The sequence below is a fragment of the Silurus meridionalis genome, chromosome 4 (genome assembly GCF_014805685.1).
Source record: "Silurus meridionalis isolate SWU-2019-XX chromosome 4, ASM1480568v1, whole genome shotgun sequence".
Taxonomy (NCBI): domain Eukaryota; kingdom Metazoa; phylum Chordata; class Actinopteri; order Siluriformes; family Siluridae; genus Silurus; species Silurus meridionalis.
Window position 1 is genome coordinate 20300730 of NC_060887.1, and position 23941 is coordinate 20324670.

The 23941-nt window shown below is 38.1% G+C and overlaps 1 protein-coding gene across 1 annotated transcript in view; it reads right to left on the reverse strand.

The window, feature by feature from the left end:
* Window positions 1-23941, reverse strand: part of dpyda.1 (dihydropyrimidine dehydrogenase a, tandem duplicate 1) — a 130169-nt gene that overhangs the window by 25437 nt on the left and 80791 nt on the right. Inside the window, exons 14-18 of the mRNA XM_046846245.1 lie at window positions 23231-23395; window positions 18190-18258; window positions 14174-14257; window positions 4975-5095; window positions 4521-4640 (exon numbers count right to left, since the gene is read on the reverse strand). Of these exons, the coding sequence (XP_046702201.1) occupies window positions 4521-4640; window positions 4975-5095; window positions 14174-14257; window positions 18190-18258; window positions 23231-23395 (559 nt within the window). The remainder of the gene's footprint in view (window positions 1-4520; window positions 4641-4974; window positions 5096-14173; window positions 14258-18189; window positions 18259-23230; window positions 23396-23941) is intronic.

Below are 23941 nucleotides of genomic sequence, written 5' to 3' on the forward strand. Positions count from 1 at the left end.
CCCACTCTCTTTCTCTCTCAGATGATAGGCTTTCAGTTATGCAGTAGCATACATGCCAACATCCTGTAGCTCTCAAAGGGGCTCTGACACCACTCAATCCATGGCACTGCACTCTAATGAAGGCTGGTGCGTGCACACACACCTACACACACACACACACACACACACACACACACACACACACACACACACACACACACACACGCACACACACACACACACACATTCAAGCGCTCTCAATGTGAACACACTCATATGAACACTGGCCACATCTTGCTAAGTTAACTAAGTTAAAACCAACAAACCTAAGCTACAAATGAACTCACTCAAGACAGACATACACCAAAGTAGCAGTTTGGCCTGGATTACCCTTTATTCTAAAATTGAACATTCAGCTGCAACATATTCTTATTCAGCTGCCATATATTCTCTGGTATTACTAACAGAATAAATAAACTGTGCAAAAGAACAGAAATATACTTTACTGTGAAAGTTTGCTTCATAGAGATCTATTCATTTCTTGTATTGCAGCATGTTTTTTTTCCCTTTTTTATATACTATATAAACCAAAGAATTGGGACACCTGACTTTTCCAGCCATGCGTGGTTCTTCCCCAAACTGTTACCACAAAGTTGGAGGTACATCATTTTATAGGATGTCTTTGGATGTGAGCCCTAAACAAGATGACCCAAACTTGTTCCAGCGTAACAGTGCCCCTGTGCATTGCAAGTTCTATAAAGATATGGCTTACGTGGGTTTGATTGGAAGATCTTGAGTAGCCAGCTGAAAAGCTCTGACCTCAACCACATATTCCATAAGCACATATGGACCTTAAAGTCAGGTGTCTACAAATTTTGTTAATATAGTGAATGTCTACAAAGAATCTTGCAGTTTCTAAGAACAAAAACTCTTATAATTTTTTTTAACATGACATTTTAATCCAAAACATTTGCTTTGTTACTTTCTATTAAGTCTAATTTGCAAATTATTTCTGCTCCCATTCTTCACCAACTCTGAAACTAAAAATAGATAACAGGCACTGTTATAATTGCATGTTTTAATGTCATTGTTATTATTCGTATTATGGGTTGATATTTAGCCACAAATTTCATTAATGACTATATGCCATTGTTCAGATTTAGACTAAAGTAAAAGCTTGCAATCTAATGGAATTTAAAGAAGCTTGCCATGCTTATAAAGCAGAGAAGATAAGTAGTAAGCAGTAAGCTCACAGACAGCCAAAATGTTGTCAAATTAATGTAAAAATATGTAAGAAATAAATAATAATTAAAAACAATTTAATGACTCTTAACATATAATATATATAATGTTTAGATTGAATTAATTGCTTATATACTACATTAATTCAACGTACTGTACTGGGGAGTCAACACTTTTCTCATAATTATTAAACCCAAACAATTTCAAAGCCAGGTCCATGTTTGAGTTTCAGAATTGTATTAATCAAGATCAAGTAATAGTTGACCTTACAGAAAGTTCTGTGGCTTTTATTATTATTTTTTTGTCTCTGCAATGTCCTAACCAATGGATGACTGTATAAACCCAGTCACAATATTATCTGTAAATGAGTTTTTTATTTTCCCTAGAACTTTACAGAAGAATGATAAATGTAGTGCCATGCTTACAGAGAAGAAACACTTATGATTCTTTTAAGGAAACTATAGACATGTGATTTTGATTTTATACAAATCCTCAGCCTTCTGGCATTTGAAGCTTTGTTTCCATATATAGAGTGTATAAACTGGGCTAGTTACAGTGTGTTTTATATAGTACATTGAGCTCCTTCATATCAAAAAGCCAAAAACCCCTTTGAGAGCTTTATGTGAATCAAAGATACATTGCATCTTTCTTTATACTCTGCACCAAAATATTTCGATAGACAACAAATTTATGTATATTCCTGAATTCTGTTTCAAATAAGAGGCCTGACACCACAGTTCTTGACTCTGTAGTGTGGAGATGCAGCAAAACTTGAGATTTGAGTGTATGAGCTAGAGCCTGCTGAAGAAGCCTGGCAAAGGAGACCTTGCCCAGCTTTGATCTCAGAGACATACAAAATGTATCAGCTACGAAAAAAAAAGAAAAAAAAAAAAAACCACACGCGCACATACTGAGATGGAGGGGCTTGAGGCTGTCTTTTAGTAGCCAACAGACAGGAGGAGAATATTTTCTCTAACAGGAGGCTGTATGTGTTTTCCACTGACCTGTTACACATAGGAATCGAATAACCACAGTGCAGTGAACTAAGGTGAAGATAAGAAATCTTTCATCATTTCAGAAATGATGTGCAAGTAGTAGCTCCTTACGCTACAGCCAGAGTGAAGAAAAAAAAACAGTCTTTCTGCCCTTTTACCCTCTTCGTTCTATTTTCTACAAAGCTGCTATGGATATGATAAAAAGTACGCTAGGCAAATTTCACATTGCTTATTTGAGGATGGAATTCTTGGAAACACATAAACATGTGTATACTGTACTTGCAGCATAGCATTAAAAACCGAGCTCACAGGAGTGTGACAGATTTGTCTTTACATCAAATCCCATATATCACGGCTGTGGTGATTTATGGGCCCGTGGAAGTGTGGCATAGGTCTGCAGCCTGTAGGAGAATGGATGCTAGACAGAACTGTAGCAAGTCCTGATAGGCTCAACTCCTGTGGGATATCAAAACCCAGCAGGCTAATCTTAAATAGGAAAAAGATGACACTAAGTAGTTTTGCTTACATAAAATTCTGGCACAATAGTCTTCCCATTCATTTTTAATGCCTCCTTTTTTTGCTGGGCCAGGTGCTGGGCCACATCCTGTCATTTCCTCTGTTCTCGAAATCCAAGTCATTGTGGAGAAGCAGAGAGTAAAAGGATAACAGGAATGGGCCTGCAAAAGGATGTCTTCATATGTCATGCTAACAGTTGTCATTCAGTCCACAAACAAGCACATTCACTAAAACACAATAAAAAGAAATCCTGATTCATAAATAGCATTAACGATGCAGCAGCGCAACCGACCAGCAGAATCCATACCAGGAGGAGGGGGGGGAGCAACAGCATGTACATGAATTATTGAGCACATGGCTGAAGCATACCACTGACTGGACAGCAGCTCACGCTGCCCTCTGATGAAGTGCAATGGCTCCAGCACAGAGGAGGTGAGAGCAGACAATCAGGCTTCTCACACTCCAGCAGACACAATTTGGGGTGGGGGGGGGGCACACTATCCATTCCAGAACAACTCACAGCGAACAGGTGATCTAACGAATCACATTGCTTTTTCAGGAGGAGAGTCTGTACAGTAATCTTAGAAATATCAAATAAGGAAGCCATAGAAGCATATGAAATACACATGAAACACATAGGCTGCACTCCCTGCAGTGCACTAGAGGGAAAAAACACACTCATTTGAAATTAGATCAGTCTAATGTTTTCTTGAACTGCGATGCTGCCGCAGACAATGTTAACATCCCATAGCAACCAGAGTACCTTTGTTTTACAGCCCGCCATTGAAGCACGCCGCTCTGACTCTGGAAATGCGCTTTTTTCCTCCCTTCAAAAGCCCTTACTGCACACTTACATGAGACAATATTCAAATGACAACACTTGAGAAAATGATACTATCAGGAATATTTTCAAGAACTACAATGCCTGGGAAATTAGATACACTTGCAGTATTGTCTCCTTCTGAATGTATACTGAAATTGTCGAGCAACCACTGCTGGATGAGTACTAGAGCTTAAGCAATTACTGCCAAATCTGGGAGCCAAATCCAACATTTACATCTCTTAAAAAACATAAGTGATGCCTGGTTGCTAAATACTGAGATAAATAGTAAAATTTTTCATAAAACAAAACTTTCCTAAAATTTCGACGTATTTTGAGAGTGGCCTGTCAGGAAGTGTGGTTTGCTCAGCATAACCATAATCCAATATGCAATAACAGTTGCTTTACCAGATGTGCTGTTGCGTTGCAAGAGAACAGGTTGTTTCATTTCTTTAAAAATGCATTTTACACCATTAGAATTACACCTAGCAAATCATTCTGTTAAGACACGTTGGTTCTTTTACTGAAAAATCTGTACACTTTAATTAATAAGAGAAAGAAGAGAGGCAGTATTAGCCAAACTTTCAGCCTCACTTGACTCCATCTGTCACTTCTATTAGAGGAACTGTCCAGCAGTCCTGCACAGCAACTCACACACACACACACACACACACACACACACGCACACGCACACGCACACACAAAACACACACACACACACACACACACACACACACACACACACACACACACAAACACACTCCAAAGTAAGCACGCTTTTAACACGGAATTGACACAAACATACTGTAGTTACAAATGAAAAGAGAACTAACAAGTGTTTCTATAAATCCGCACATTTCTACTTGCAAATAACAGATTCAAATAAATAATCTTGCACACACCCGCGATCTGGCGGTGCTGTCCCTACGGAAAAAGCAAATGGATCCAGTGAGATGGGTGACACTTACCAGACACGCCGCCATATGTGGTGCGCTTGTCTCGGCCGATGCCAGGCCAGGGAGAGCCGTCTGCCTTCAGTCCCATCAGGCCTGAGACCGTGTTGGTAGCAGTGACGCCATCTGCACCACCTACACCCACGGGGTTCAAAAATTAGCCACATAGTGGGAGGAAGAGAAAAAGGTTGAAAGCTAGCTCCCAAAAAAGCTGCAGATTGTGGGATAATGTAGGGCTTGCATCGAACCCCATGCTGCCAGGTCATTCCATTACACAATCATCTCTCTCCTGATCGCTACCCGTCATTGTGCCAAAGCTTACTATCAACATAACCGCAAATGTGCCCCGTGGATGGAATAACACCATTGTAAGTTGTGAAATCTGCTAATGTGAAATCTATTTATTGGTTTATTTATTGATCAGTGTACTGGTTAAGAGTGATAAAATGGGTGTAAAAAAACAGTCTACCTTCATGTGCAGCCTTGGCAATATCCACAATGTTGGTGACATTAGGGGTCAGCTTGGCAAAGAAAGGGATCGTGACAGCTTGTCGTACCCAGCGGCAGATGTTCCGCACCAGCTCTGGATCCTTTTCAAATGTGGTTGGGGAAACAAACAAACAACAACAACAACAAAGTGATTCACACACACAGCTGAAGAAAATGTGCAAAAACACAAAACAGGGCAACTTAACGTTGGCAGTCTGTTTTGGCGGTGTGTATGAGAGATGAATGAGAGACAGGGAGAGCGAAATCCTCAGCGCAAGCGATAGAGGGATTATATAAGTGTGAACTGCTGCTCCAGGAGGATTCACGCTTTATTAGACATCTCCTGGCCTGTCAGTCTGGCTGTTTAGAGGAAGGAGAGGCTGCTCAGTGTCTGACGTGCTTACACTCAGCACAGTTCTGCAGCCTGCTCAAGCATACAACCACGTCTAAATCTACGACAGCCAAACCACCAAACCAACAGCAACACAAGGACGGCTGCTGCACGATCGTTTACTCAAATATATTTGTGCGTCTCTCCCAACACATTTAATGCATAAAATGCAGGCAACACACACAGACAAACAGACACACAAAAACACACACATATCCGATTTGTATCCATATTTAACACACATTCAACTACATGTTCAAGTCTCGTATAGATAGTAGACAATATTTTTTCGGATGATTTACAATATTATACTTTAAAACACTTACTTGGTGACAATGTGTAAAAATGTTGCATATCATTTTACATTTTTAGGAAATATGGTGTATAATATAGTCTATAGAAGCACCAAAATTCGAACATTTATATAACAGTACATACTACCAACAACTACACAGGAACACCGGTACACTAACTAATTCATGCAATATTTAATCAGCCAATTATGTGGAAGCAACACAATCCATAAAATCATGAAGATTCAGGTCAAGTTTCAGTTAATGCTTACATAAAACATTAGAATAAGGGGTATGGGTGTAATTTATAAATTTTTAAACTCTTGGTATTTTTACAAACAACAGTTTACAGAAAATGCAGAAAAATAAATCCAGTCAGCAGGATGTCTGTCACTGTCACAATAACCATAATCCATAAATATAGTAAGCAGAAAATTATTTCTGTATGCATAACACTGAGTCAAAGGTACAATATCAAAGACCTCATCATAGGCTTGTAAGTGTATATGCATATAATTAAAAAGCTTTCTCTCTCTCTCTCTCTCTCTCTCTCTCTCTCTCTCTCTCTCTCTCTCTATCTATATCCTGTTATATATATATATATATATATATATATATATATATATATATATATATATATATATATAGTATGATGTATCATATACATACAATACATTACACAGGCCTTCAAAGAAACTTATCTAAGACTTAGACTTTTCACTAAAATAAACAATATTAAAAATGGTATATATCTTGACTAAGTTACAGTTTTCCAACCAGGTGCACTCAACCCCCATGTCCACAGTAGGCACATTTTAAAGCATGAACCTTTTCACATGAGGCAAGTCTTTTGTGTTGTAAGATCAGAATCAAATAAAACCTTTTTTTCCATTCTTGAAACCACAGCATGCATTGAGGGTATTAAACAAAGAACTAAAAATGAAATATTGTCCTATGATCTAGTTATTTAATGCTCTAACATATATATAGTGACTGATGTATAGTGGCATAACCAAGATGAATAATAGGCTCCTTTAATAATTATATAAGTTAAGTAAGAACAAATCTTTGGCAGTCTACTTCAAGCCATAGAAGACTATGTTTTTTTGCCAGTTGTGTACACAAAGCTGCTATTAGACCTGTAGGGTCTAGGAACTGTAAAAGTTCTGATCATGCTGAGATTTTTAGCATAACTTTTAACCAAAATGGCATTTGATTTCCTAGAGTTTGTGCTGACCTTTTCCTTTCATTATCTTAGACTCATTACATAATGCAGACTTTACTGCTTTCTTTCTATCTTTATTTCTCCACACACACAGAAACTAGAAGCAGAACTCTCATTCATATAACAGTCTCTGCTTCTCTGCCTCTTTCTCCCTGTTTTTCTTTTCCTTTAGCAAACTCTATCATTTGTGCATTTCAACAGAATGGCCTTCTTTTTTTTTCTCGAATCCAGCAACTATTAATACATATCTTATTGAGCAATTGGTTTTGCTTGCTTGTACAAAAACAAAATGTGTGATTTACCAGGTCCATGTGCAAAATGGAACATTGAAGTCAGTTTCCGGCAGAGAGGAAAGGTTAGTGTTTGATTTTTAAAACCATTAGCCAGTATTGATTTGTCAGAATAAGTTACACAAAAAAGAAAAAAAATGTCCATGAGACTGTTTCATTTCTATTTCCATGACATGTTAGGAAATTCAGTGCCATTTTCTCCTATGAGATTCAGAATTTGTGTATCTGTTGATAGGCTTTAGAGACATGGACAGAAGGATGGTACTTGCTCCTAAAAGATATGCCACACACACTTTCTAAAGGCTCTAGATGAAGGACAGAAAAGGTTACTGTGTTATAGATAAAATTCATACATAGTATTTTTTTCCCCAGAATATATTGGATTTATGCACTTGTGTTTCCAGCAAGTGTCATCCATAGCAATTTGTCTTGATTTATTCAAGACTTAAACAGGGTATAAACAAGGTTGGAGTGCTGGATTCAACTAGTCTGCTCCAAGCCATCTGCCAGTGAAGGAGCTGTAATATCTGAGCTCCTGAGAGATGGTTAATCGCGCTGCTGGCGTCTTGGGGAGATTCATTGGTTGATGTAGCAGATCTTGAACTCCGGGCAACAAAACCAGATGTCACTACAGTGTTATAGGAAAGAGTGCCTTCTGTTCTTTTACAAACCTGTAGTAACGTTCGTCTGTATGAATAAACCTTCAGATACAAATCTAATGTTAGTGTTAAAAACAGGCTGCATGTAAATATTACACTAAAGTTTTCAAATTTGTTTTAGTTAAGACCAGAAGAACCTGTACAGTACATCAGTGGCACTTCACCTGCTCTGCAGTGTGTTCACTTATCAGCATTCATCTGACTGAACATAATGTGAATCATTGGCCATAAGCATTAATTGGAAATAAGCATTTCCACATTTTGCTTGGATATAAACTAAAAATTAAATGGCCTTAATCAGTATTATATATTTTTTATTAAAATTGCATAATCATTCACTTCTATAACTGTGCACCCTCTTTATTAGTTCATATGGAAAAATCTACAATATAAAAAAAATGTTTGTTGATCAGAAACAGAGTTTATTGCAATAAGTTTATGCTCTGGTTTTCTCCCCAGCAGATTAACAGAGATGCACATTGTTTTCAAATATTTCCAGAATATAAGTCCAATTTCAATTTAGACTGAAGATTTCAAAATTAATTTGTTTGCTGTTCTGGTCTACAATCTATATGTACAATACCTCTGCTCAATGTATGCCAGTAAAAACCTACATGGAGGTTTTTCTATATTATACACAACTACAGTATATGAGTCAGGCAAGTTTTGTGGCAAGCATGCGCCTGGTGCTGGTGCACTCTGCGTCTAGCATCCTGAGGGCATGGCTTCTTATGAGCAGAATGGTGTTAGTCTTTAAAGAAGACAGCAGGAACACAGCCGCACCGAAAGAAAAGCTGGCCTTTCTCCCAGAGGGGTCACAGGAAAATTGCATTAGGCCTGTTCCAGCAAAAGAGACGAGGTCGTGGCCTGCAGCCAGGCACCAGCCACCAAACAGATGCTGCTTGTAAGAACTGTGCTCTCACAGTGGGCACGTGCTCCCTCTGAGGCCTGCCTGTGACAGCTTATTACAGGCCAGATGGGGTTGAGAGTATGAGTCTGTAGGCCAGGAACCATGTCTCTGGTCCTCCATGCAGTCCGCTACACACAACATTGCATGCATGACTGGACTGCCCCGACATCTGTTTGTGTGTGTGTATGCATGGCAGTCTTGCTTTTTTGGCAGAATGACTGGGGAAAAAATTCAGCAGAACCTGCCACTAATGGCCTGGGAACGATGCAGACCTGTAGCAGGCTACCGCAAAATCAGGAACATGGTCAACAGCCAGAGTGCCTCGTGGGCACATGATCAGACACGGAGAGCTTACAGTCCCACTCAAGAGCATTCGGCAAAGAAAATCGACCGGTGAGCAGCAATAAGAGCTGAGTGAATTGCAAACTCACACCGGCAGCACTGTTCAGGAGGAATGGCTGCATGGAGGAGGGGAGGTCTAGTATGAAATTAAAGGAGGGGCACGGTGTCTCCGTGGAGAATTCTTTATTTATTTTCTCTCTCCCCCGTGCTGTCACCGCAGGGCAGGTGGAGCCCGGCATGGGATTCATTTCAGCACAACGGGGGGTGAGTGGAGAGAGGGAACAAGGAGAGTGAAGAGAGAAAGAGAGAGAGAGAGGGTCTTTAACACCCTCAGGCAGAAAGACAGGAGGGGCTCAGGTTTTAACAGAGCTCGGTGGAAAAGGGAGAGTGGCTTTGCACCTGAAATTTTAATTTTGCCATGCAAGGTCACGGCAGGTGGGCGCTCTCGTTAAGCGCCAGTAGTCGGCAAGTCCCGTAGGAGGGATGATGGAAGCAGTGTGCCACTAGGTCCTGTTTGGTGGGCTGAAAATAGTTGTGGGATCCTGCGCCGCTTTTAATTTGTGAATCCAAGGAGCTGTATTGAAGTCTGGGAAAAATATGAGCTCCCAATGGATGCTGAGTCAAAAACAAGTAAGAGCAATGAAATAAAGACTCCTCATACCTGGAAGATCTTAATCTGTCACAAACACTGAGGTGTCTTACATGCCCCCCCAACCTGATATTTTAGTAACTGTGCTTAAGTCAAATGAGTAGGCCAGAAACTGCAGACAGAAAAATACACGGTCACACCAAGTAGTCAAAAAGGAAAAATAGCGATAATGCGCATGGCAGCCATGTTGAGGTGAGGTTCTGAGGCTTCTATTCAAATTCTTTAGGAAATTTAATGCTTCCTGAATGGAGCATTGAAACCTCAATCAGTAAACAAGATAATAATATCATTACATGTATTTATGCTTATCATAAGTAAACAAAAATCATCTCTAATGGTGAATAGATTTTAAAACAGCTCTGAGAAAAGAATGAACATTATAGTGTGCAAGCTCACCACAGTCACTAGGGGGAAATTGCATATTAATATCCCATTAAAATCAAATTCTGCCTCTCTTTTGATGTAGTCAGAAATAATGTTTTTCCCCAGCTAGTAGAGGAAGTGCCAAACGGTGTGATTAAATGATATTGCCTCTCTTTAGTTCACATGGAGGTTACCTGCCTGCGGCCCGGCAGCTTTGATTAGCTTTTTGTCTTAGAGCAGAAAATCTACAGCAAACGGATATAACTCTTTAAATTTACGAGTGCTGCAGTGGAAAATAGTTCCATCTCTGTTAGAAGAGAAAACCTGTTTTATTTCCTGTAGTATAACACATAATCAAAGGAGAAAAAAAAAAAAAGAATAATGGGGGAAAGTAACGTGTTTCATCAACCCATGGTGAAAAAGGATCTAAAAGAATCTGTAACATACAATGAGGTATGTTTGTCTTTCAGATGATATCATTACTTACACCAAACATTTATTTCATTCATCAGGGTTATGGTATTCTATTGTTTATTAAAGCAATCAAAAGCAATGCTGTCTGTTATTGCTGTGCATCTACATTGTGTGCTTTTAATTTTGGAAAAAATAAAAAAAATGTATGTGTGTATATATATATATATATATATATATATATATATATATATATATATACACACACACATTAATAGGTGATGGACTTCTGAAGATGGGCAGAAATCATCTTCAAGCTGGACAAATTGAATCCACCATCAGACAGCATAATACTAAATAAATGACATGTTTATGCAGAAAAATATTTGACTGTTTTTATGGATTTCTATGGAGTTTTTCTTTCACTTAAAAAGTAGTGGCACATAAAAAAGGCAAGTTAAATGAAGTCACATTTCTGTTTTAGCACAGTTGACCTGCAAAATCAGTAGTGTATTATTAATGGTGAATCGTTTCGTTAGTATCTAAAAAGATATTTATAGACGTGCTCACACAAATCAGACTTGTTAATCCAGCACATCCAACAAATCAGTTCATTCTGGGGAATTTAGAGGCCAAGTAAACACCATGACTGTGTGTCAGGTTCCTCAACCCATTCCTGAACATTTTTTGCAGTTTGCCAGGGAGCATTTTCTTGCTGCATAGGACCATGAATATAATGTAATGTTGTTACTATAAAGGTGTTTAGGTAGGTTGTACATGTCAAAGTAACATCTACCTGATTTGCAGAACCCACGGTTTCCCTGCAGAATATTGCCCATTGTATGAGCTGTCGGCAGTGGACAGGAAAGGACAGGACAGGAATTGTCAGTGGCTCACAGCCACTGGGTGCTCATAAGCCTGTTGCTGGTTCACCTGTAGTCCTTTATTGGATCACTATTGAAACTAATCTTACATACCAGGAACACCCCACAAGACCTGTTGTTTTGGAGATGCTCTGACCCTGTTGTCTAATCACAGTTTGGTCCTTGTCAAAGTCATTTAGAACCTTATGCATTTTTCTTACATCCAACACATCAATGTTGTTCATATCCATTTTATGTTGTGTTGCGTTGTGTTATGTTGCACCTAGCAAAGCCTCATTCATTACAGTCCACTGGCTTGCTCTTGTGAATAAAAGATGAAAGCAGTGTTTGACTGGGCATGCTTTGTTTTGGACTATAGTTATTCAACAGGATGTGAACAGCAGATCTGTTGTATTTATCTGACACAAGCTCTAGAAAAGAAAATGCAAACAGTGAGAAAAGTCTGACTGTGTGATGGAAGCATCTCATGATGGAAAGGCCAACTCTGGTGCTTCAAACAGCCCTTTTATCTAAAAAAAAAAAGCTTTTCCTGCTTTGCATTTAATGATTTTGTTTTTGTTTCAGCTATCTGACATTCGTGTTGCTGCCAGAGCAGGTTTTCATGTTATTTCCTTGACCACTACAGACTTGGTGACAAGCTGTGTCAAAGGCGGTTAGAAGCAGAAAGCACAATTTCCAATTTTTAAACAGACCCATAACAAAACACTCAGATTTACTGTTTTAAAACTGTGAAGAAGCTATCCAAACATGCCATGTGATATTGAATGTCCTAAACGGAAACAAACAGAAATACACTGGCCTCCAAAACATTACTTACTGTACATTTAGGAACACCTTTATACCTGCACATTCATGCAGTGATCTATTTAGCCAATCATGTGGCAGCACAATAGTGCAAAAAATAATAATTCAGACAGGTCAGCAGCTGCACAATTATCAGTGAAGAAAAAGTAAATGTGATTTCTATGACTTTGATTGTGGCATGGTTGTTTGTGATGTGAGAATTTCCAAAACTGCTGATCTCCTGGGATTGTCTCCATAAACTAAAACTAAACAAAAATGAAAACCTAAAGTTCACAAAGACAAAAAAAACAAAAAAGCATTGTGAGTGACAGTTCTGTGAGTGTAAACATCTAATTGTAAATAGAGGTAAATGGTCAGATCAGTTTGAGTTGCCAGGAAGCATATAGTAACTCAGACAATCATCCTTTTCAACTGTGGTGTGCCAAATAGCATCTTAGAATGCACAAAACATCAATGATGTGGATCAGGTTCCATTCCTATGTGCCAAGAACAAGAATCTGAGGCTATCATGGGCACAGACTCACCAGCCTGGCCAATATTATAGAGAAAAGTCCCCTGGTCTTCAACTCTCTAGTTTTATTGGATCTGAGCCCATGAAAGCCTCAGATTATTGTTTTTGGCTGACAGAGGTGGAACTTGTTGAGGTTTCCTGCTCATGTATCCCACCCACATTAAGGTTTGATGTGTTGTGCATTCTGAGATTCATTTCTGCTCATCATGTTTGGGAACAGTGATTATCTATAAGTGTCCTTATAGGCTTCCTTACAACACACACTTCTCTGGCCATTATTATTTGATATCTCTCATCAAGTTGTTTCAGCCTGCAGACCCTCTTAATATTCTTAATATTCTGTGTAAACTCTAAACATTGCTGTGTGGGAGATGTACTTGAAATAGCCCTTCTGGTACCATGGTTAAAGTCACAGAGATCACACTATTTTCACATTCTGATGCTTCATTTTCAAATGATTGGTTTATTAGAAAAGTGAATAAATGTACAGGCTTTGGTTGATAATAGAGGGGATGGTGAGAACAATGAGTGTATATAAAAGATATAGATAGATAGATAGATAGATAGATAGATAGATAGATAGATAGATAGATAGATAGATAGATAGATAGATAGATAGATAGATAGATAGATAGATAGATAGATAGATAGATTAGATAGATTAGATAGATAGATGCATTGCAGATGAGAAAAGGTGCTCTTAATATTCTAAGAATAAACGCTACATTAATCCTAGCGCACTGCGTTTTTAGTCTGAAAGAAAACAATTTACAAACAGCTAAATCATTTATGGATTATTAATTTCTGTTAATGCTTTGATTGAATGCAATGCTAAAGGAAAGGTGCATCATTAAGACCCTCATGCAAAACACTCCCTGGAGTCAAGACCCATTAGTGGGTGATTGTGGTTGATCTCCCTATCGTACCTGTCATCAAAGTTTCACAACATAGACAATAAAAGTTTCATTTCATGTTGTGAAGTGCCCAGAGACGTACATTTACCTCAGGCATGACTACACCTCATCCGTGACTGATTTACAAAAACGAGTTACGTTATTACACTGATATTTAGAATTTCTACAAAATCCTCGAGGATTGACATATTCCCATTTCCATCAATAAGAAATGCTTTCTTTCTATATTTAATGAAATATGTTAATTTTCTAGAAGAGGAAAGCAGTTAGCCTGGCCAGGTATGATATTCACTAGAACACTGTATAATATTGTAGAGATGTTCACCTCATATGCTATACATGCTGTATGTGTGTCTTTTCAGCAGCTTAATTCAATAAGTTTAAATATTCAACCATAGTGTATATACAAGTAGTTTAGTAGTCTCTCAGCTCACTCACCAACTGACAAGTCAAGTTCTTATAGAGAGAGTGTATGCTCCTTTAGCATGGATCTCAGTATGTATGAGGTGCAAAGTGGGGTGTGTTGGATGTACCTGCCCGCAGGCGAGTCCCATACCCCTCTCTCCCATTCCATGAGGGCAGGATAAATTAAGCTCCAGGGCATCAGCTCCAGAAGCCTGTATAAGGGTCAGATTTATGCAAACGTTACTTCAATATAGTCAATGAATTCATGCTTTTCATATAAAAGTAGCAATATTGATCTCAGTCCATATGCAAGTCTCATCAGTAAAATATGCTTCATGCAAAAATAAAAAATGAAAAAATGCTATTTATTAATTGTATCCAAAAGGAGAGATGTATGCCAATGAGAGATAAAAAAAAAAAAACCCAACAGTGACTGAAACATTAGGACTAAAATAGATCAGACAAGTGATAACTGTTCCACATGGATGCACGGGAGATGCTGCTCTGTATGTAGACCTGTGGAGTGGGGCATATAAAGTGGCTGAGGAGGAAAGGCGCTTGACAGGCAATTACATATCCGTGGGGGCTTTAAACCACATCACATGTGGGATTTAAACAATTACAAAAGCTCCACAAACCTGACAGAGTGACTCCGGCTGTAGATTTATGATTTTCCACAGACTGACAGCCATTAGAGAGGGGAAAAGAAGAATAAGTATTTTAGCCTTACAAAGTGCAGAGGAGCAAGTGGCAGGATGAAGCCATTTATCATAGTCAGTTGGAAAGAGGAGGAAGCATGGCAGCCCTGGATTAGGCTTCAGATTTCATGGTCAATTAGGGCCAAATGCAGGTACAAAATGGACACAATGCACCGTGATCCCAAAGCCAATTATCAATAATGTTTAATTTCACCCAGCTTCCTTTAAGCCCTTTATAGACAGGGCAAGAGACAGGAGGTGGCTGCCTCACACTCCCCCTTTTCCACACAACAAAAGGCCACACACACAATGAATTAAGCACACTATCATCGCAGATCACAATAAGCAGCTTTAAAAGGGAAGAGCACACGAAAACTATTTGTCATTGCAAGCTTAAAAGAGATTGACATAGAAAACGTGGCCAAAATTAAGCAAAACTTTATGGAGAAAAGCTGGTCAGCTGTGCCAGCGAGATTGGATTCTGTTCTTCCAATGCTTCATTATTAAAAAACACAACATAGGGAGAACAAACCAGGAGAGATAGTGGTAAATGTCCAATTGATATTTTTGAGATACTGGATTTAAGCAAATGAGAATCTGCCACTAACATGAGGGCAAACTGATGTTCTACCCATTTATAATGTGTTATAAAAATGACCGAACATGACACCTACGAGGAAATTTCATGGTGAATATAATTTTCCTATTAAAGCAAAACAGTAGTGCCAAATGAAATCTGAGAAAAAGTGCCATCATTGGTTTATTCCCCCATTCGCAGCAGTTTTAAGCAGAACGATCATAAGTACACTACACAAGAGGGTCATGAGCTTAAAGCAGTTCTTTATCTAAGATGACACTGGGCTATCAGCTCCCAACTTGATGAGGCAAGATCCCTGTCATAGACTTTAGATGGTTGGCTTGATATCAGAGGGTATCAGGAGCACAACCACAAAAGAAAGCGAAGATCTACACACATATCCCAACATGGAGCGTGAACAGATTCTAGATAGATGTTGAACAAACAGGAGGGAAGTCAGCTATGACTGAAAGTGAAAAGGTGCCTGTAATGTAAGACTGATTTAAGGCTTTTCTGAACTCAGGCTCATATTCTCACAATAATCCAGCTTTTCACAGACATCTCAAACACACTAACACTGGGGCATTCAAAATGCAACACAGTATTCCAGGACCTTAAAAGAAATACTGGAGCAGACGAAACATATGATCAACATATAGTGTGAGTGTATGAAAAATGCAGGAGTGGTTTACTAGTTTTGAACCAGTTCTGTCTCTGTAAAATTTTCTGCTGCCGTTCATCACATGCATGTATGTAAATCTTTAAGATGAAGGCAGCTCATCAGTCCTAAGACAAGCTACAAGGTGAGAGATTAAAAAGAGGAGAGTTTTCACTGACATTTGACGATAGATAATCTGTTTATTTACCCTTTAGTATACTGACAAAGAAAAGAGAATGTATAAAGATGGGTAAAACATCAAATTCATGTGCACATGATTTTCTGATATGTAGAGTTCATGGTTTTAATCAAAACTAGCAATGTGAAGTGGCACAAAAAATTAATTAAAAATAATAATAATTATAATTAACTATTAATTAATATATAATTAATAATAATTATATATATATATATATATATATATATATATATATATATATATATATATATATATATATATATATATATATAAAATTACTCTGAACTGTGTGAGAAACGGCTGTTTAATCATTGTAATCTATGAATTTAATGTGATTCCTCCTTTACAAATTTTAGTTTTTGTTTGTACTAGTTGACTATAAGCATATTTTTTTTCATACTTCATATGCAGTGTCACATTGCTATTTCTGCTCACAATTTGAAAATAAAAATAGAGTACAAACAGGTTATGGAGACACTTTGACATCTAGGAATTACAGCTTCTAGCTCGTGGTTATGATGCAATATTTCTCTATCAGGCGGAAATTTGTGTGGAGGGAGCAGTAATGGGGGGCAGTTGAAAGTGAAAAAAATTATTTACTTTACTCTGACGTGTGTGTGATGGAAAAGAAAGGGGGAGAGAACAAAAAAAACTTTTAAGTAGTATCCTTGGGCAAGCCACAGTGTTAAGTGTTCCCTTCCAGAATTTTCAAAGTGAAAATTAATGGTTGAATCTCCTTGAAAATGGAGTTACCATGGAAACCAGGCTTTTATTTCATATTTGCCGGCAGAGGTAACTAAACAGTCTGCTATGGATGTGATGAAAACAATGAATTCAGTTCAGAAGACACCACAAGAAACAAAAAAGAAGGCACCAAAGGCACTTTTTTTTTCTTTTTTTCCCCCCCTTAGCTCCCCAACTATAGCCAGTGGCACTGCTAACCTCCTTTGCAACTCAGATCTACACCAGAGTGCTAGAAAGAAGGTAAAGTCTTAAACTCAACCTTTGTTTCTAGTACACTTGGGGAGCTATGTTTAGGTTTAGGATTCGGTCCTGGGCTAGGTTAGGTAACAGAAAGCAAGGTGATGAATGCAGGGAAAAGACAGTGTGTCCTACTGGCAACCCTAATGCAATACAAGGTTAGATCAGTGTCTTGTCCGCTCTTTGACTGTGCAATATGCAAAAAGTACCTGACAGTAATACAGAGAGGGGCAGAAGAGAAAGGAGACAGCACTAACCAGATGTCCATCTTTTCAGAGTGGAAGAAGGGGGGTGGTTGGATGAAGCTTGACAGGTCAGGTTTAATGAGGTCCAACAGAGAGCGAGAGCGTCAATGAAATCAATAGCAGAATTAACACATTGACACGTGGGTCTGTTTACTTTCTGACATTTTCTGTGCACAATTAAGCACCAGAGATATGTGAGTCAACACCGATTAATTCCAGGGGCAACTGAATGGTCTCAATCTATTTCCATTCAAAATATCAGCTCTGGGTTTACTTGTGAGTTTCAGTGCTTGCATGCAACGTTGTACATGTGTGTTCACACTGGGTCTGCTGGGGTTCAACGTGACTGACACCAGAAAAGGACAGGGGTTATAGAGCTCCTGCTCACAGATGGGAGAGCCGGAAGAAGCTTGGTCTGAAGATGCCCCCCTTCCCTGCCCAGCTCTCTTCCTCACTCTACTCCTTCAGAGCCTCCCTCCTTCTCTGGCATCTGTCTCAGCCTCTTGGCAGTGACAAACCAGTTGGGTCTTATAAACATTTGCCTAAATGTAGCACGCTTCAGATCCAAGATTAATTGCCACTGATTCAATATTTGGGGTGTTTATGCAATAAGCGTGAATGTTGCTTTTGCAGTTTGGAAAGGTGTGGTACATCGCACTTTTCTACTCTCTATTCCCAGGCAATGGTTATGCAGGCAGTGCTATCAAAAGAGTCAAATTATCAGCAAGGAAGAGAGTATAATTTCACAACTGTGTGCGCTGGTAAATTATCATAACAAAGACTCACCTCTGCCATTTTGGCAAGCTCAGTCCAATCAGCTTTGTTGTAGCTGCACATTATGCTGGAAATGACAATCTATGGCAGATAGAAAGAGTAAGTGAGAGAGCGAGACAGAGAGAGAGAGAGAGAGAGAGAGAGAGAGAGAGAGAGAGAGAGAGAGAGAAAGAGAGACAGAGGGAAAAAGACAGATTAGAGCAACATAGACAGTCTTACAAATTGCAGATTCATTTTATCTTTGTAGACTTGGTCCATTTGATGTGCATGCGCATGTTTATCCCCCCTGCTTTGTTTCAACACATTTCAAAATCGGGACTATAAAAGGTCACTCAATCCTTCTTCTCCTTTCTCAAAGTCACAAAATCAATATCTATAATTTAGAAAAAAATTGTTATCAAAACAAATCTACAGGCATGCTGGCATTATTTAAACAATAAAGACATCATTGAGAAGGTATTAGCTAAGAGCCCCTATGCTAGGGCTGGATAAGCCTGGGCCATTTTAATTTTTCTTTTCCCTGGCACATTACAAGCCAAATATAAAAACAAGTTCTGGAGGACCAGCTTCTAAATAATTGCTTCCTGGTTTTATGTAATCAAAGCTGTCGGGAAAAAAAAAAGCTTTCACATACTTTACAGACACTCTGCACATAATGCACTGTATGTCATATACAAGACAAAATTCTCTTGGAAGAATGAAGATGCTGTATTTCAGCACACCGCAGCCACCATTTGCTTTTGTTTTCCGTGTTATATACAGTACATAGCTGTCTCTCGATCGCCAAGTAATAGCTGTAAATCGGCTACACGCTGAAAGCCTGTGCTCTATTATTTATTTAGATCTCAAAAACAGCTTTATCAAATGACCATGACTTCCTTTTGTAAGTTGATGTAGAAAAGATGGCAAAAGAACTGAAAGTGTGTCTCTAACAAAAGAAATATCTGTGGATATAAAGAGCAAGAAAACAGATTTCAGAGGAGGATATTAAACTCTGAGGATTTGCTCTCCCCAAGGACAAATTTCCGCTAGATATAAATCTCTGGGGCATTAGGCTCCCCCAAAAGCACTGCACAGTTAGGAACTAAGTAGAGCCCACCTACACAAGTGCAGGAAATATTGCCAAGTTTTAGAGGGCAAATAAAGTTAAGCACCCTGACATTTACTGCTCAGATTTACCAAACAACCTTGACATATAAGTGATATTTGATACACCCTCAAATAGTCTTTGGTAATATTAATGTAAAGCCCAGGAAAGCAGGGCAGATACGGAAGTGCTGCTGGAGATGACTGAGATTAATACTTTTCACCGAGTTTCATTTTGGGTGCCACGGTATTCTATTTTGATTTGAGACTGACCTTTGACCACTGTAACTTCACATTATGGGACAGCGGTCCCTGAAAATGGCAGCAGGGCATCCTTTTTTCCGGTTTATTAAAGACAATCAGGGCTAAAAGTGCCATCAGACAGGCAAAGCAAGTTAACGGCAGCGGGAAGTGTGGAGACTGTGAGAGAAGCGGGATTACCTTGTTATCAGCTCAATAACCCTGTGCCTAGCTCTCGCCTCTGTTCGCTCAGCACACTGTAACAAAGCGTCTCCATGGAGATCAGTCACCTCAAGCCTGTCACTCGGCCAGCATATAAGAACATTTCAGAGCGCCTTGCCCCTCCTTCACGCCATGCAGCAGCCATTCCCCTCGTAATGGGGGGAAAATTTGAAGCATTGATGATGACAATCACAGCAATTTGTCCATAAGCCCTGACCTGCAAGGGCTGTAACTGCAGTTTAGACAAGGTTTGGACGTAGGCTGTGGAATGAAAAAAATGCCCCAGGGGCAGGGCAGTCTGAACAACCTTTTCTGCTAGCAAATGGAAATCGTCCAAATATGATTTTCTTTTAAATTCAAGTGTTTCTGCATGGGTCCATAAACAAATCTCATTCTAGCATACCCAAACACACACACACACAATCTCCTGTAGCAGATTTGTTTTCATTCATGCTGCAGAAGAGATGTACACTGTAGTGGAGTGTAGTCTTTGTAACAAAGAGCTGAGAAGAGTCTGCTGTCTGTTCTCTCCTCACACATCTCAGCTTTTTTTCATCTTCCTCACAAAAGCCGCAGAAGTGAATGCTGGACCTTGCGTCTGATATCGCTCGCTTTGAATGCAGCCAGAAAGTCTCCACCAAATCAATTAATCCTTTGATATTTCTTAAGTAGAGGAACATAAAACTGAGCTCAGAAAATGAACAATTGAGTTGTCATTTTTGTAATTTCAGCCGACATATGCTGCTCCGTCTGTACAAATAAGAAATGGCGGCGCAAAACTGAGATATGGACTCGGTCCACACCATAAATATTTGTGTTTCATTTGCAAACATGAGCCCTGCATTGCTGTGAATAAGAAACGGGACAGTGAGGAATTAATACGGAGATTATATTCAAATTGTATGATTTGAAAACAACCAAAACTGCAGAGACTGGATATAGGTCTATAAAATACATAATAAAGTCCCTCATACGAGAGCATTGAAAAACCTAGAACATAATAAACAATAGCTCGTGTTTTTGAATCGGTTGTGAGCATTTCCTATTTACTGCACAAGAGATATAGCTTAAAATAAGATTAAAGCAAAGCTCCTAATGTAGAAATGCAACAATTAGTTGACATATCTGATTGTGTTCTTCCTAAAAAAAAATTTGCCCAGATATATGTATATAAAAAAATCATTCATTTAATTAACAAAAAACATGTAATGTTAGAGGAAATAGACGAGCCGGGTAGAATGTAATATACTAGTAAACGATCACTGCTGCTGTTACATCTCATAGGACAGGGATTTTTAAAAGGTCTGACACAGGGTTTAAAAACCCCACAAAAAATAAGTTTAATTCCATTTGCAAAATATAGGCTTATTACTTAGATAACAATAAGGAGAACAAAGCTGTTAAAACAAACCAGAAAAAAAAGAAAATTTTTTGCCACATTTAGAAGAAATGTAATGCAAATTTGTTACAGTTTAAAGTGTAATCGGATGTTTCCATGTACACCTGAAAACTCTGAATACTGGAAGCATCAATATTGACAATTGACGATAAAAGCCTACTTGACTTAACTTGACATTATAGTATATTTTAAATTATTAAAGAAATAACAATAAGAGTATAAAAATGTGAAGCAGATTCATAGCTTTATAAGGGCAGTTTCCTTTAGCCTTTTACATTTTGCTTAATTATGTTTAACAATTAGCTTTTTTCAGCAAATAGTTTATTTTTATTTTTATTATTTCTATTTGCCTATTTTATTTAATCTAGAAATGAGGAAACAAGCATCCAAAATCACACTGGACATCACACACCTAGATAACTTTTTAAATCATTGCCCTCTGTCCAGAGAACCAAAAGAATTTAAAAACAGTTTTTTGTAAGTAATTTCCCTCATGAACTCGTAAACTCATACTGGTAATCAACTTAAGTACAATATAATAACAAGTATTATATATATATATATATATATATATATATATATATATATATATATATATATATATACACTTTTAAATATATATTTTTTTTCTATTTACAATTTATTAACCTGCATATGGTTTTACAATTTCTATACACCATTTAAAACTTGAACATTTCTATATACTGTATAGGATCTTTATTTTTTGGATGCCATCCTGTCTGCTGTCTATTTTTTTTTCCATATACTGTACCTCAACTCTTCTCTCAATAAGACAAATTTCTTTTGTGTGTGAGCACACTTGGCAATAAAAAGTCATTTTGATTCTGATCAAGTTCTCAGTTTAGCAAAATAATCAATTATTTTTACATAAATGATTATCCATTATTATTTGTTTTCTGCAGTGTGAAGTTACTCTGGCTTTTGGGCCATCTTCACTGAAGTGAGTGAAACACACCAGCTGTTGCTGAAGGGGACTTTAAAGACAAGAACAATGATATGATAAAAAAAAAAAAAAAAAAAAAAAAACTGTAAAAATTAAATTATGTAAAATCATAGCAAGTTTTCAGGCTGGCTATATCAGCAGCTCCCTCCTGCAGGTTTACAAGCAGCACTCAAATGTTAGTGTGGCAGTTTAAATGGATAACGCATAAACCGAAATGGTTCAGTTCTTCAGTTTTTTTTTTTTTTTTTTTTTTAATGCTGTGGGCACTTGAGTAGTTCGAAAGGTTGAACAGTGTTATATGCTAATGGAGAAATAAATAAATTGTGACAAAATTCTGAACAAAGATGGCTACAGAAAAGCGATCCTATCCTTTTCTTTATTGCAGCACATGAGGCGCAAAAATAGAAGGAATGAAAGCTGAAATATCAGCAACGAAGATGCTGCCAAGATGATCATTTGAACTCACCAATGATCCAAACTGTAATTTCCATGAGACTGAATTCAGAGAGATAACAGGAACAATAGCGCTAATAACAACATTCACTAAGCCGTATAAATCATCAGACCAAAAACAAGCAATTCCTATTTCGCTTCTATAAACCTGGAGAAAAAAATTATTCCAGAAAAGAATAACACTGTGATACATCAATAAATAAATAAATAAATACACAAGAGTTAAATCTGCTAATGTTGTCATCATTTCACTTCTTTCTCTGTGATTTCAAGCTAGCTGCCTTCAGCCTGAATGCTAAAGAAAACAAATGTAGAAGCTCAAAAATGTGTCAAGCCACTTTTACCCTGTTCGCTCCCTGGCTTCTTAGGAGTTGTGAACATCAGCGCTTGAGGAAGGATGTTTATATTGTTTCATGTTTTACAACTTCCTGACTGCTTTAAATTTGGAAATAGTATTTTTTTAATAATCACATTTGAACTAAAACTGATACAACATGGCATGCTTTCCAGTTGACAAAATAGTACCTTATAATCACCCATTGTTGAACACCTACAGTACTCCTATCAATCCAACTGGATACGAATGAAAGCTGCAAGAATTCCACTTGAATATATGTGCCATCCTGGCTTATCTGTGTCTGCAGTAGTGTCTGTTTCATTAGATTTCCTGTAGTGAATGATTTTCTTACATTGTGAGGGAAGTCTGCCTTTAGCTCAGACACACTTTGGCACCAGTAGGCTGCAGTTTTCTCACTGATGAGCTCGATGTTGAGGAAGGAGCCCTGGCCTGGGCCGAATAACGGACCCGATGTTGTCCCGCGCACAATTCGTGGAGATACGTTGGTCACTAGATCCTGTAGATCAAACCAGAAAGAACGAATATTGAGAGATTTCAGAAACAATGAAATTAAACACTTTAGTGTTTAAAAAAACACAATTATTGTATTTAGATACAGAAATACAGCAACTATTTTACTTAAAAGGGAATTACACACATACTGTAAAGCCAAATTTCGTCAAGCACAAAAGCAAAATCAAGAGGAGAAACTGAAAACTAACAGAAATAATTAGGATGGAATTAAAAGTACCAGATCATGAAAAAAAAAAAACGAGGCAACACAGGACTCGCTTTTTGGATTTTTGTCTCGAATAGACTTTTCAGACAAAGTGCAAGCTTGAGTCATAGTAAATAACCTGGTTTGAGAGATGGCTCCAATCTCTTACCTTACAGGACTCCCCTTTGATAACATCCATTACAGCAAACACTACAACATGTCTAAAACTCTGATGGAAAACTTCCCTCACCAGGGCAAAGAAGAAAAAAAAACGGCATAATGCTGAGCTTTACTTAGACTTTTATGTGCTGTAAATGCTTGTGTGCAGTCTTCTCCAGTAGCTGG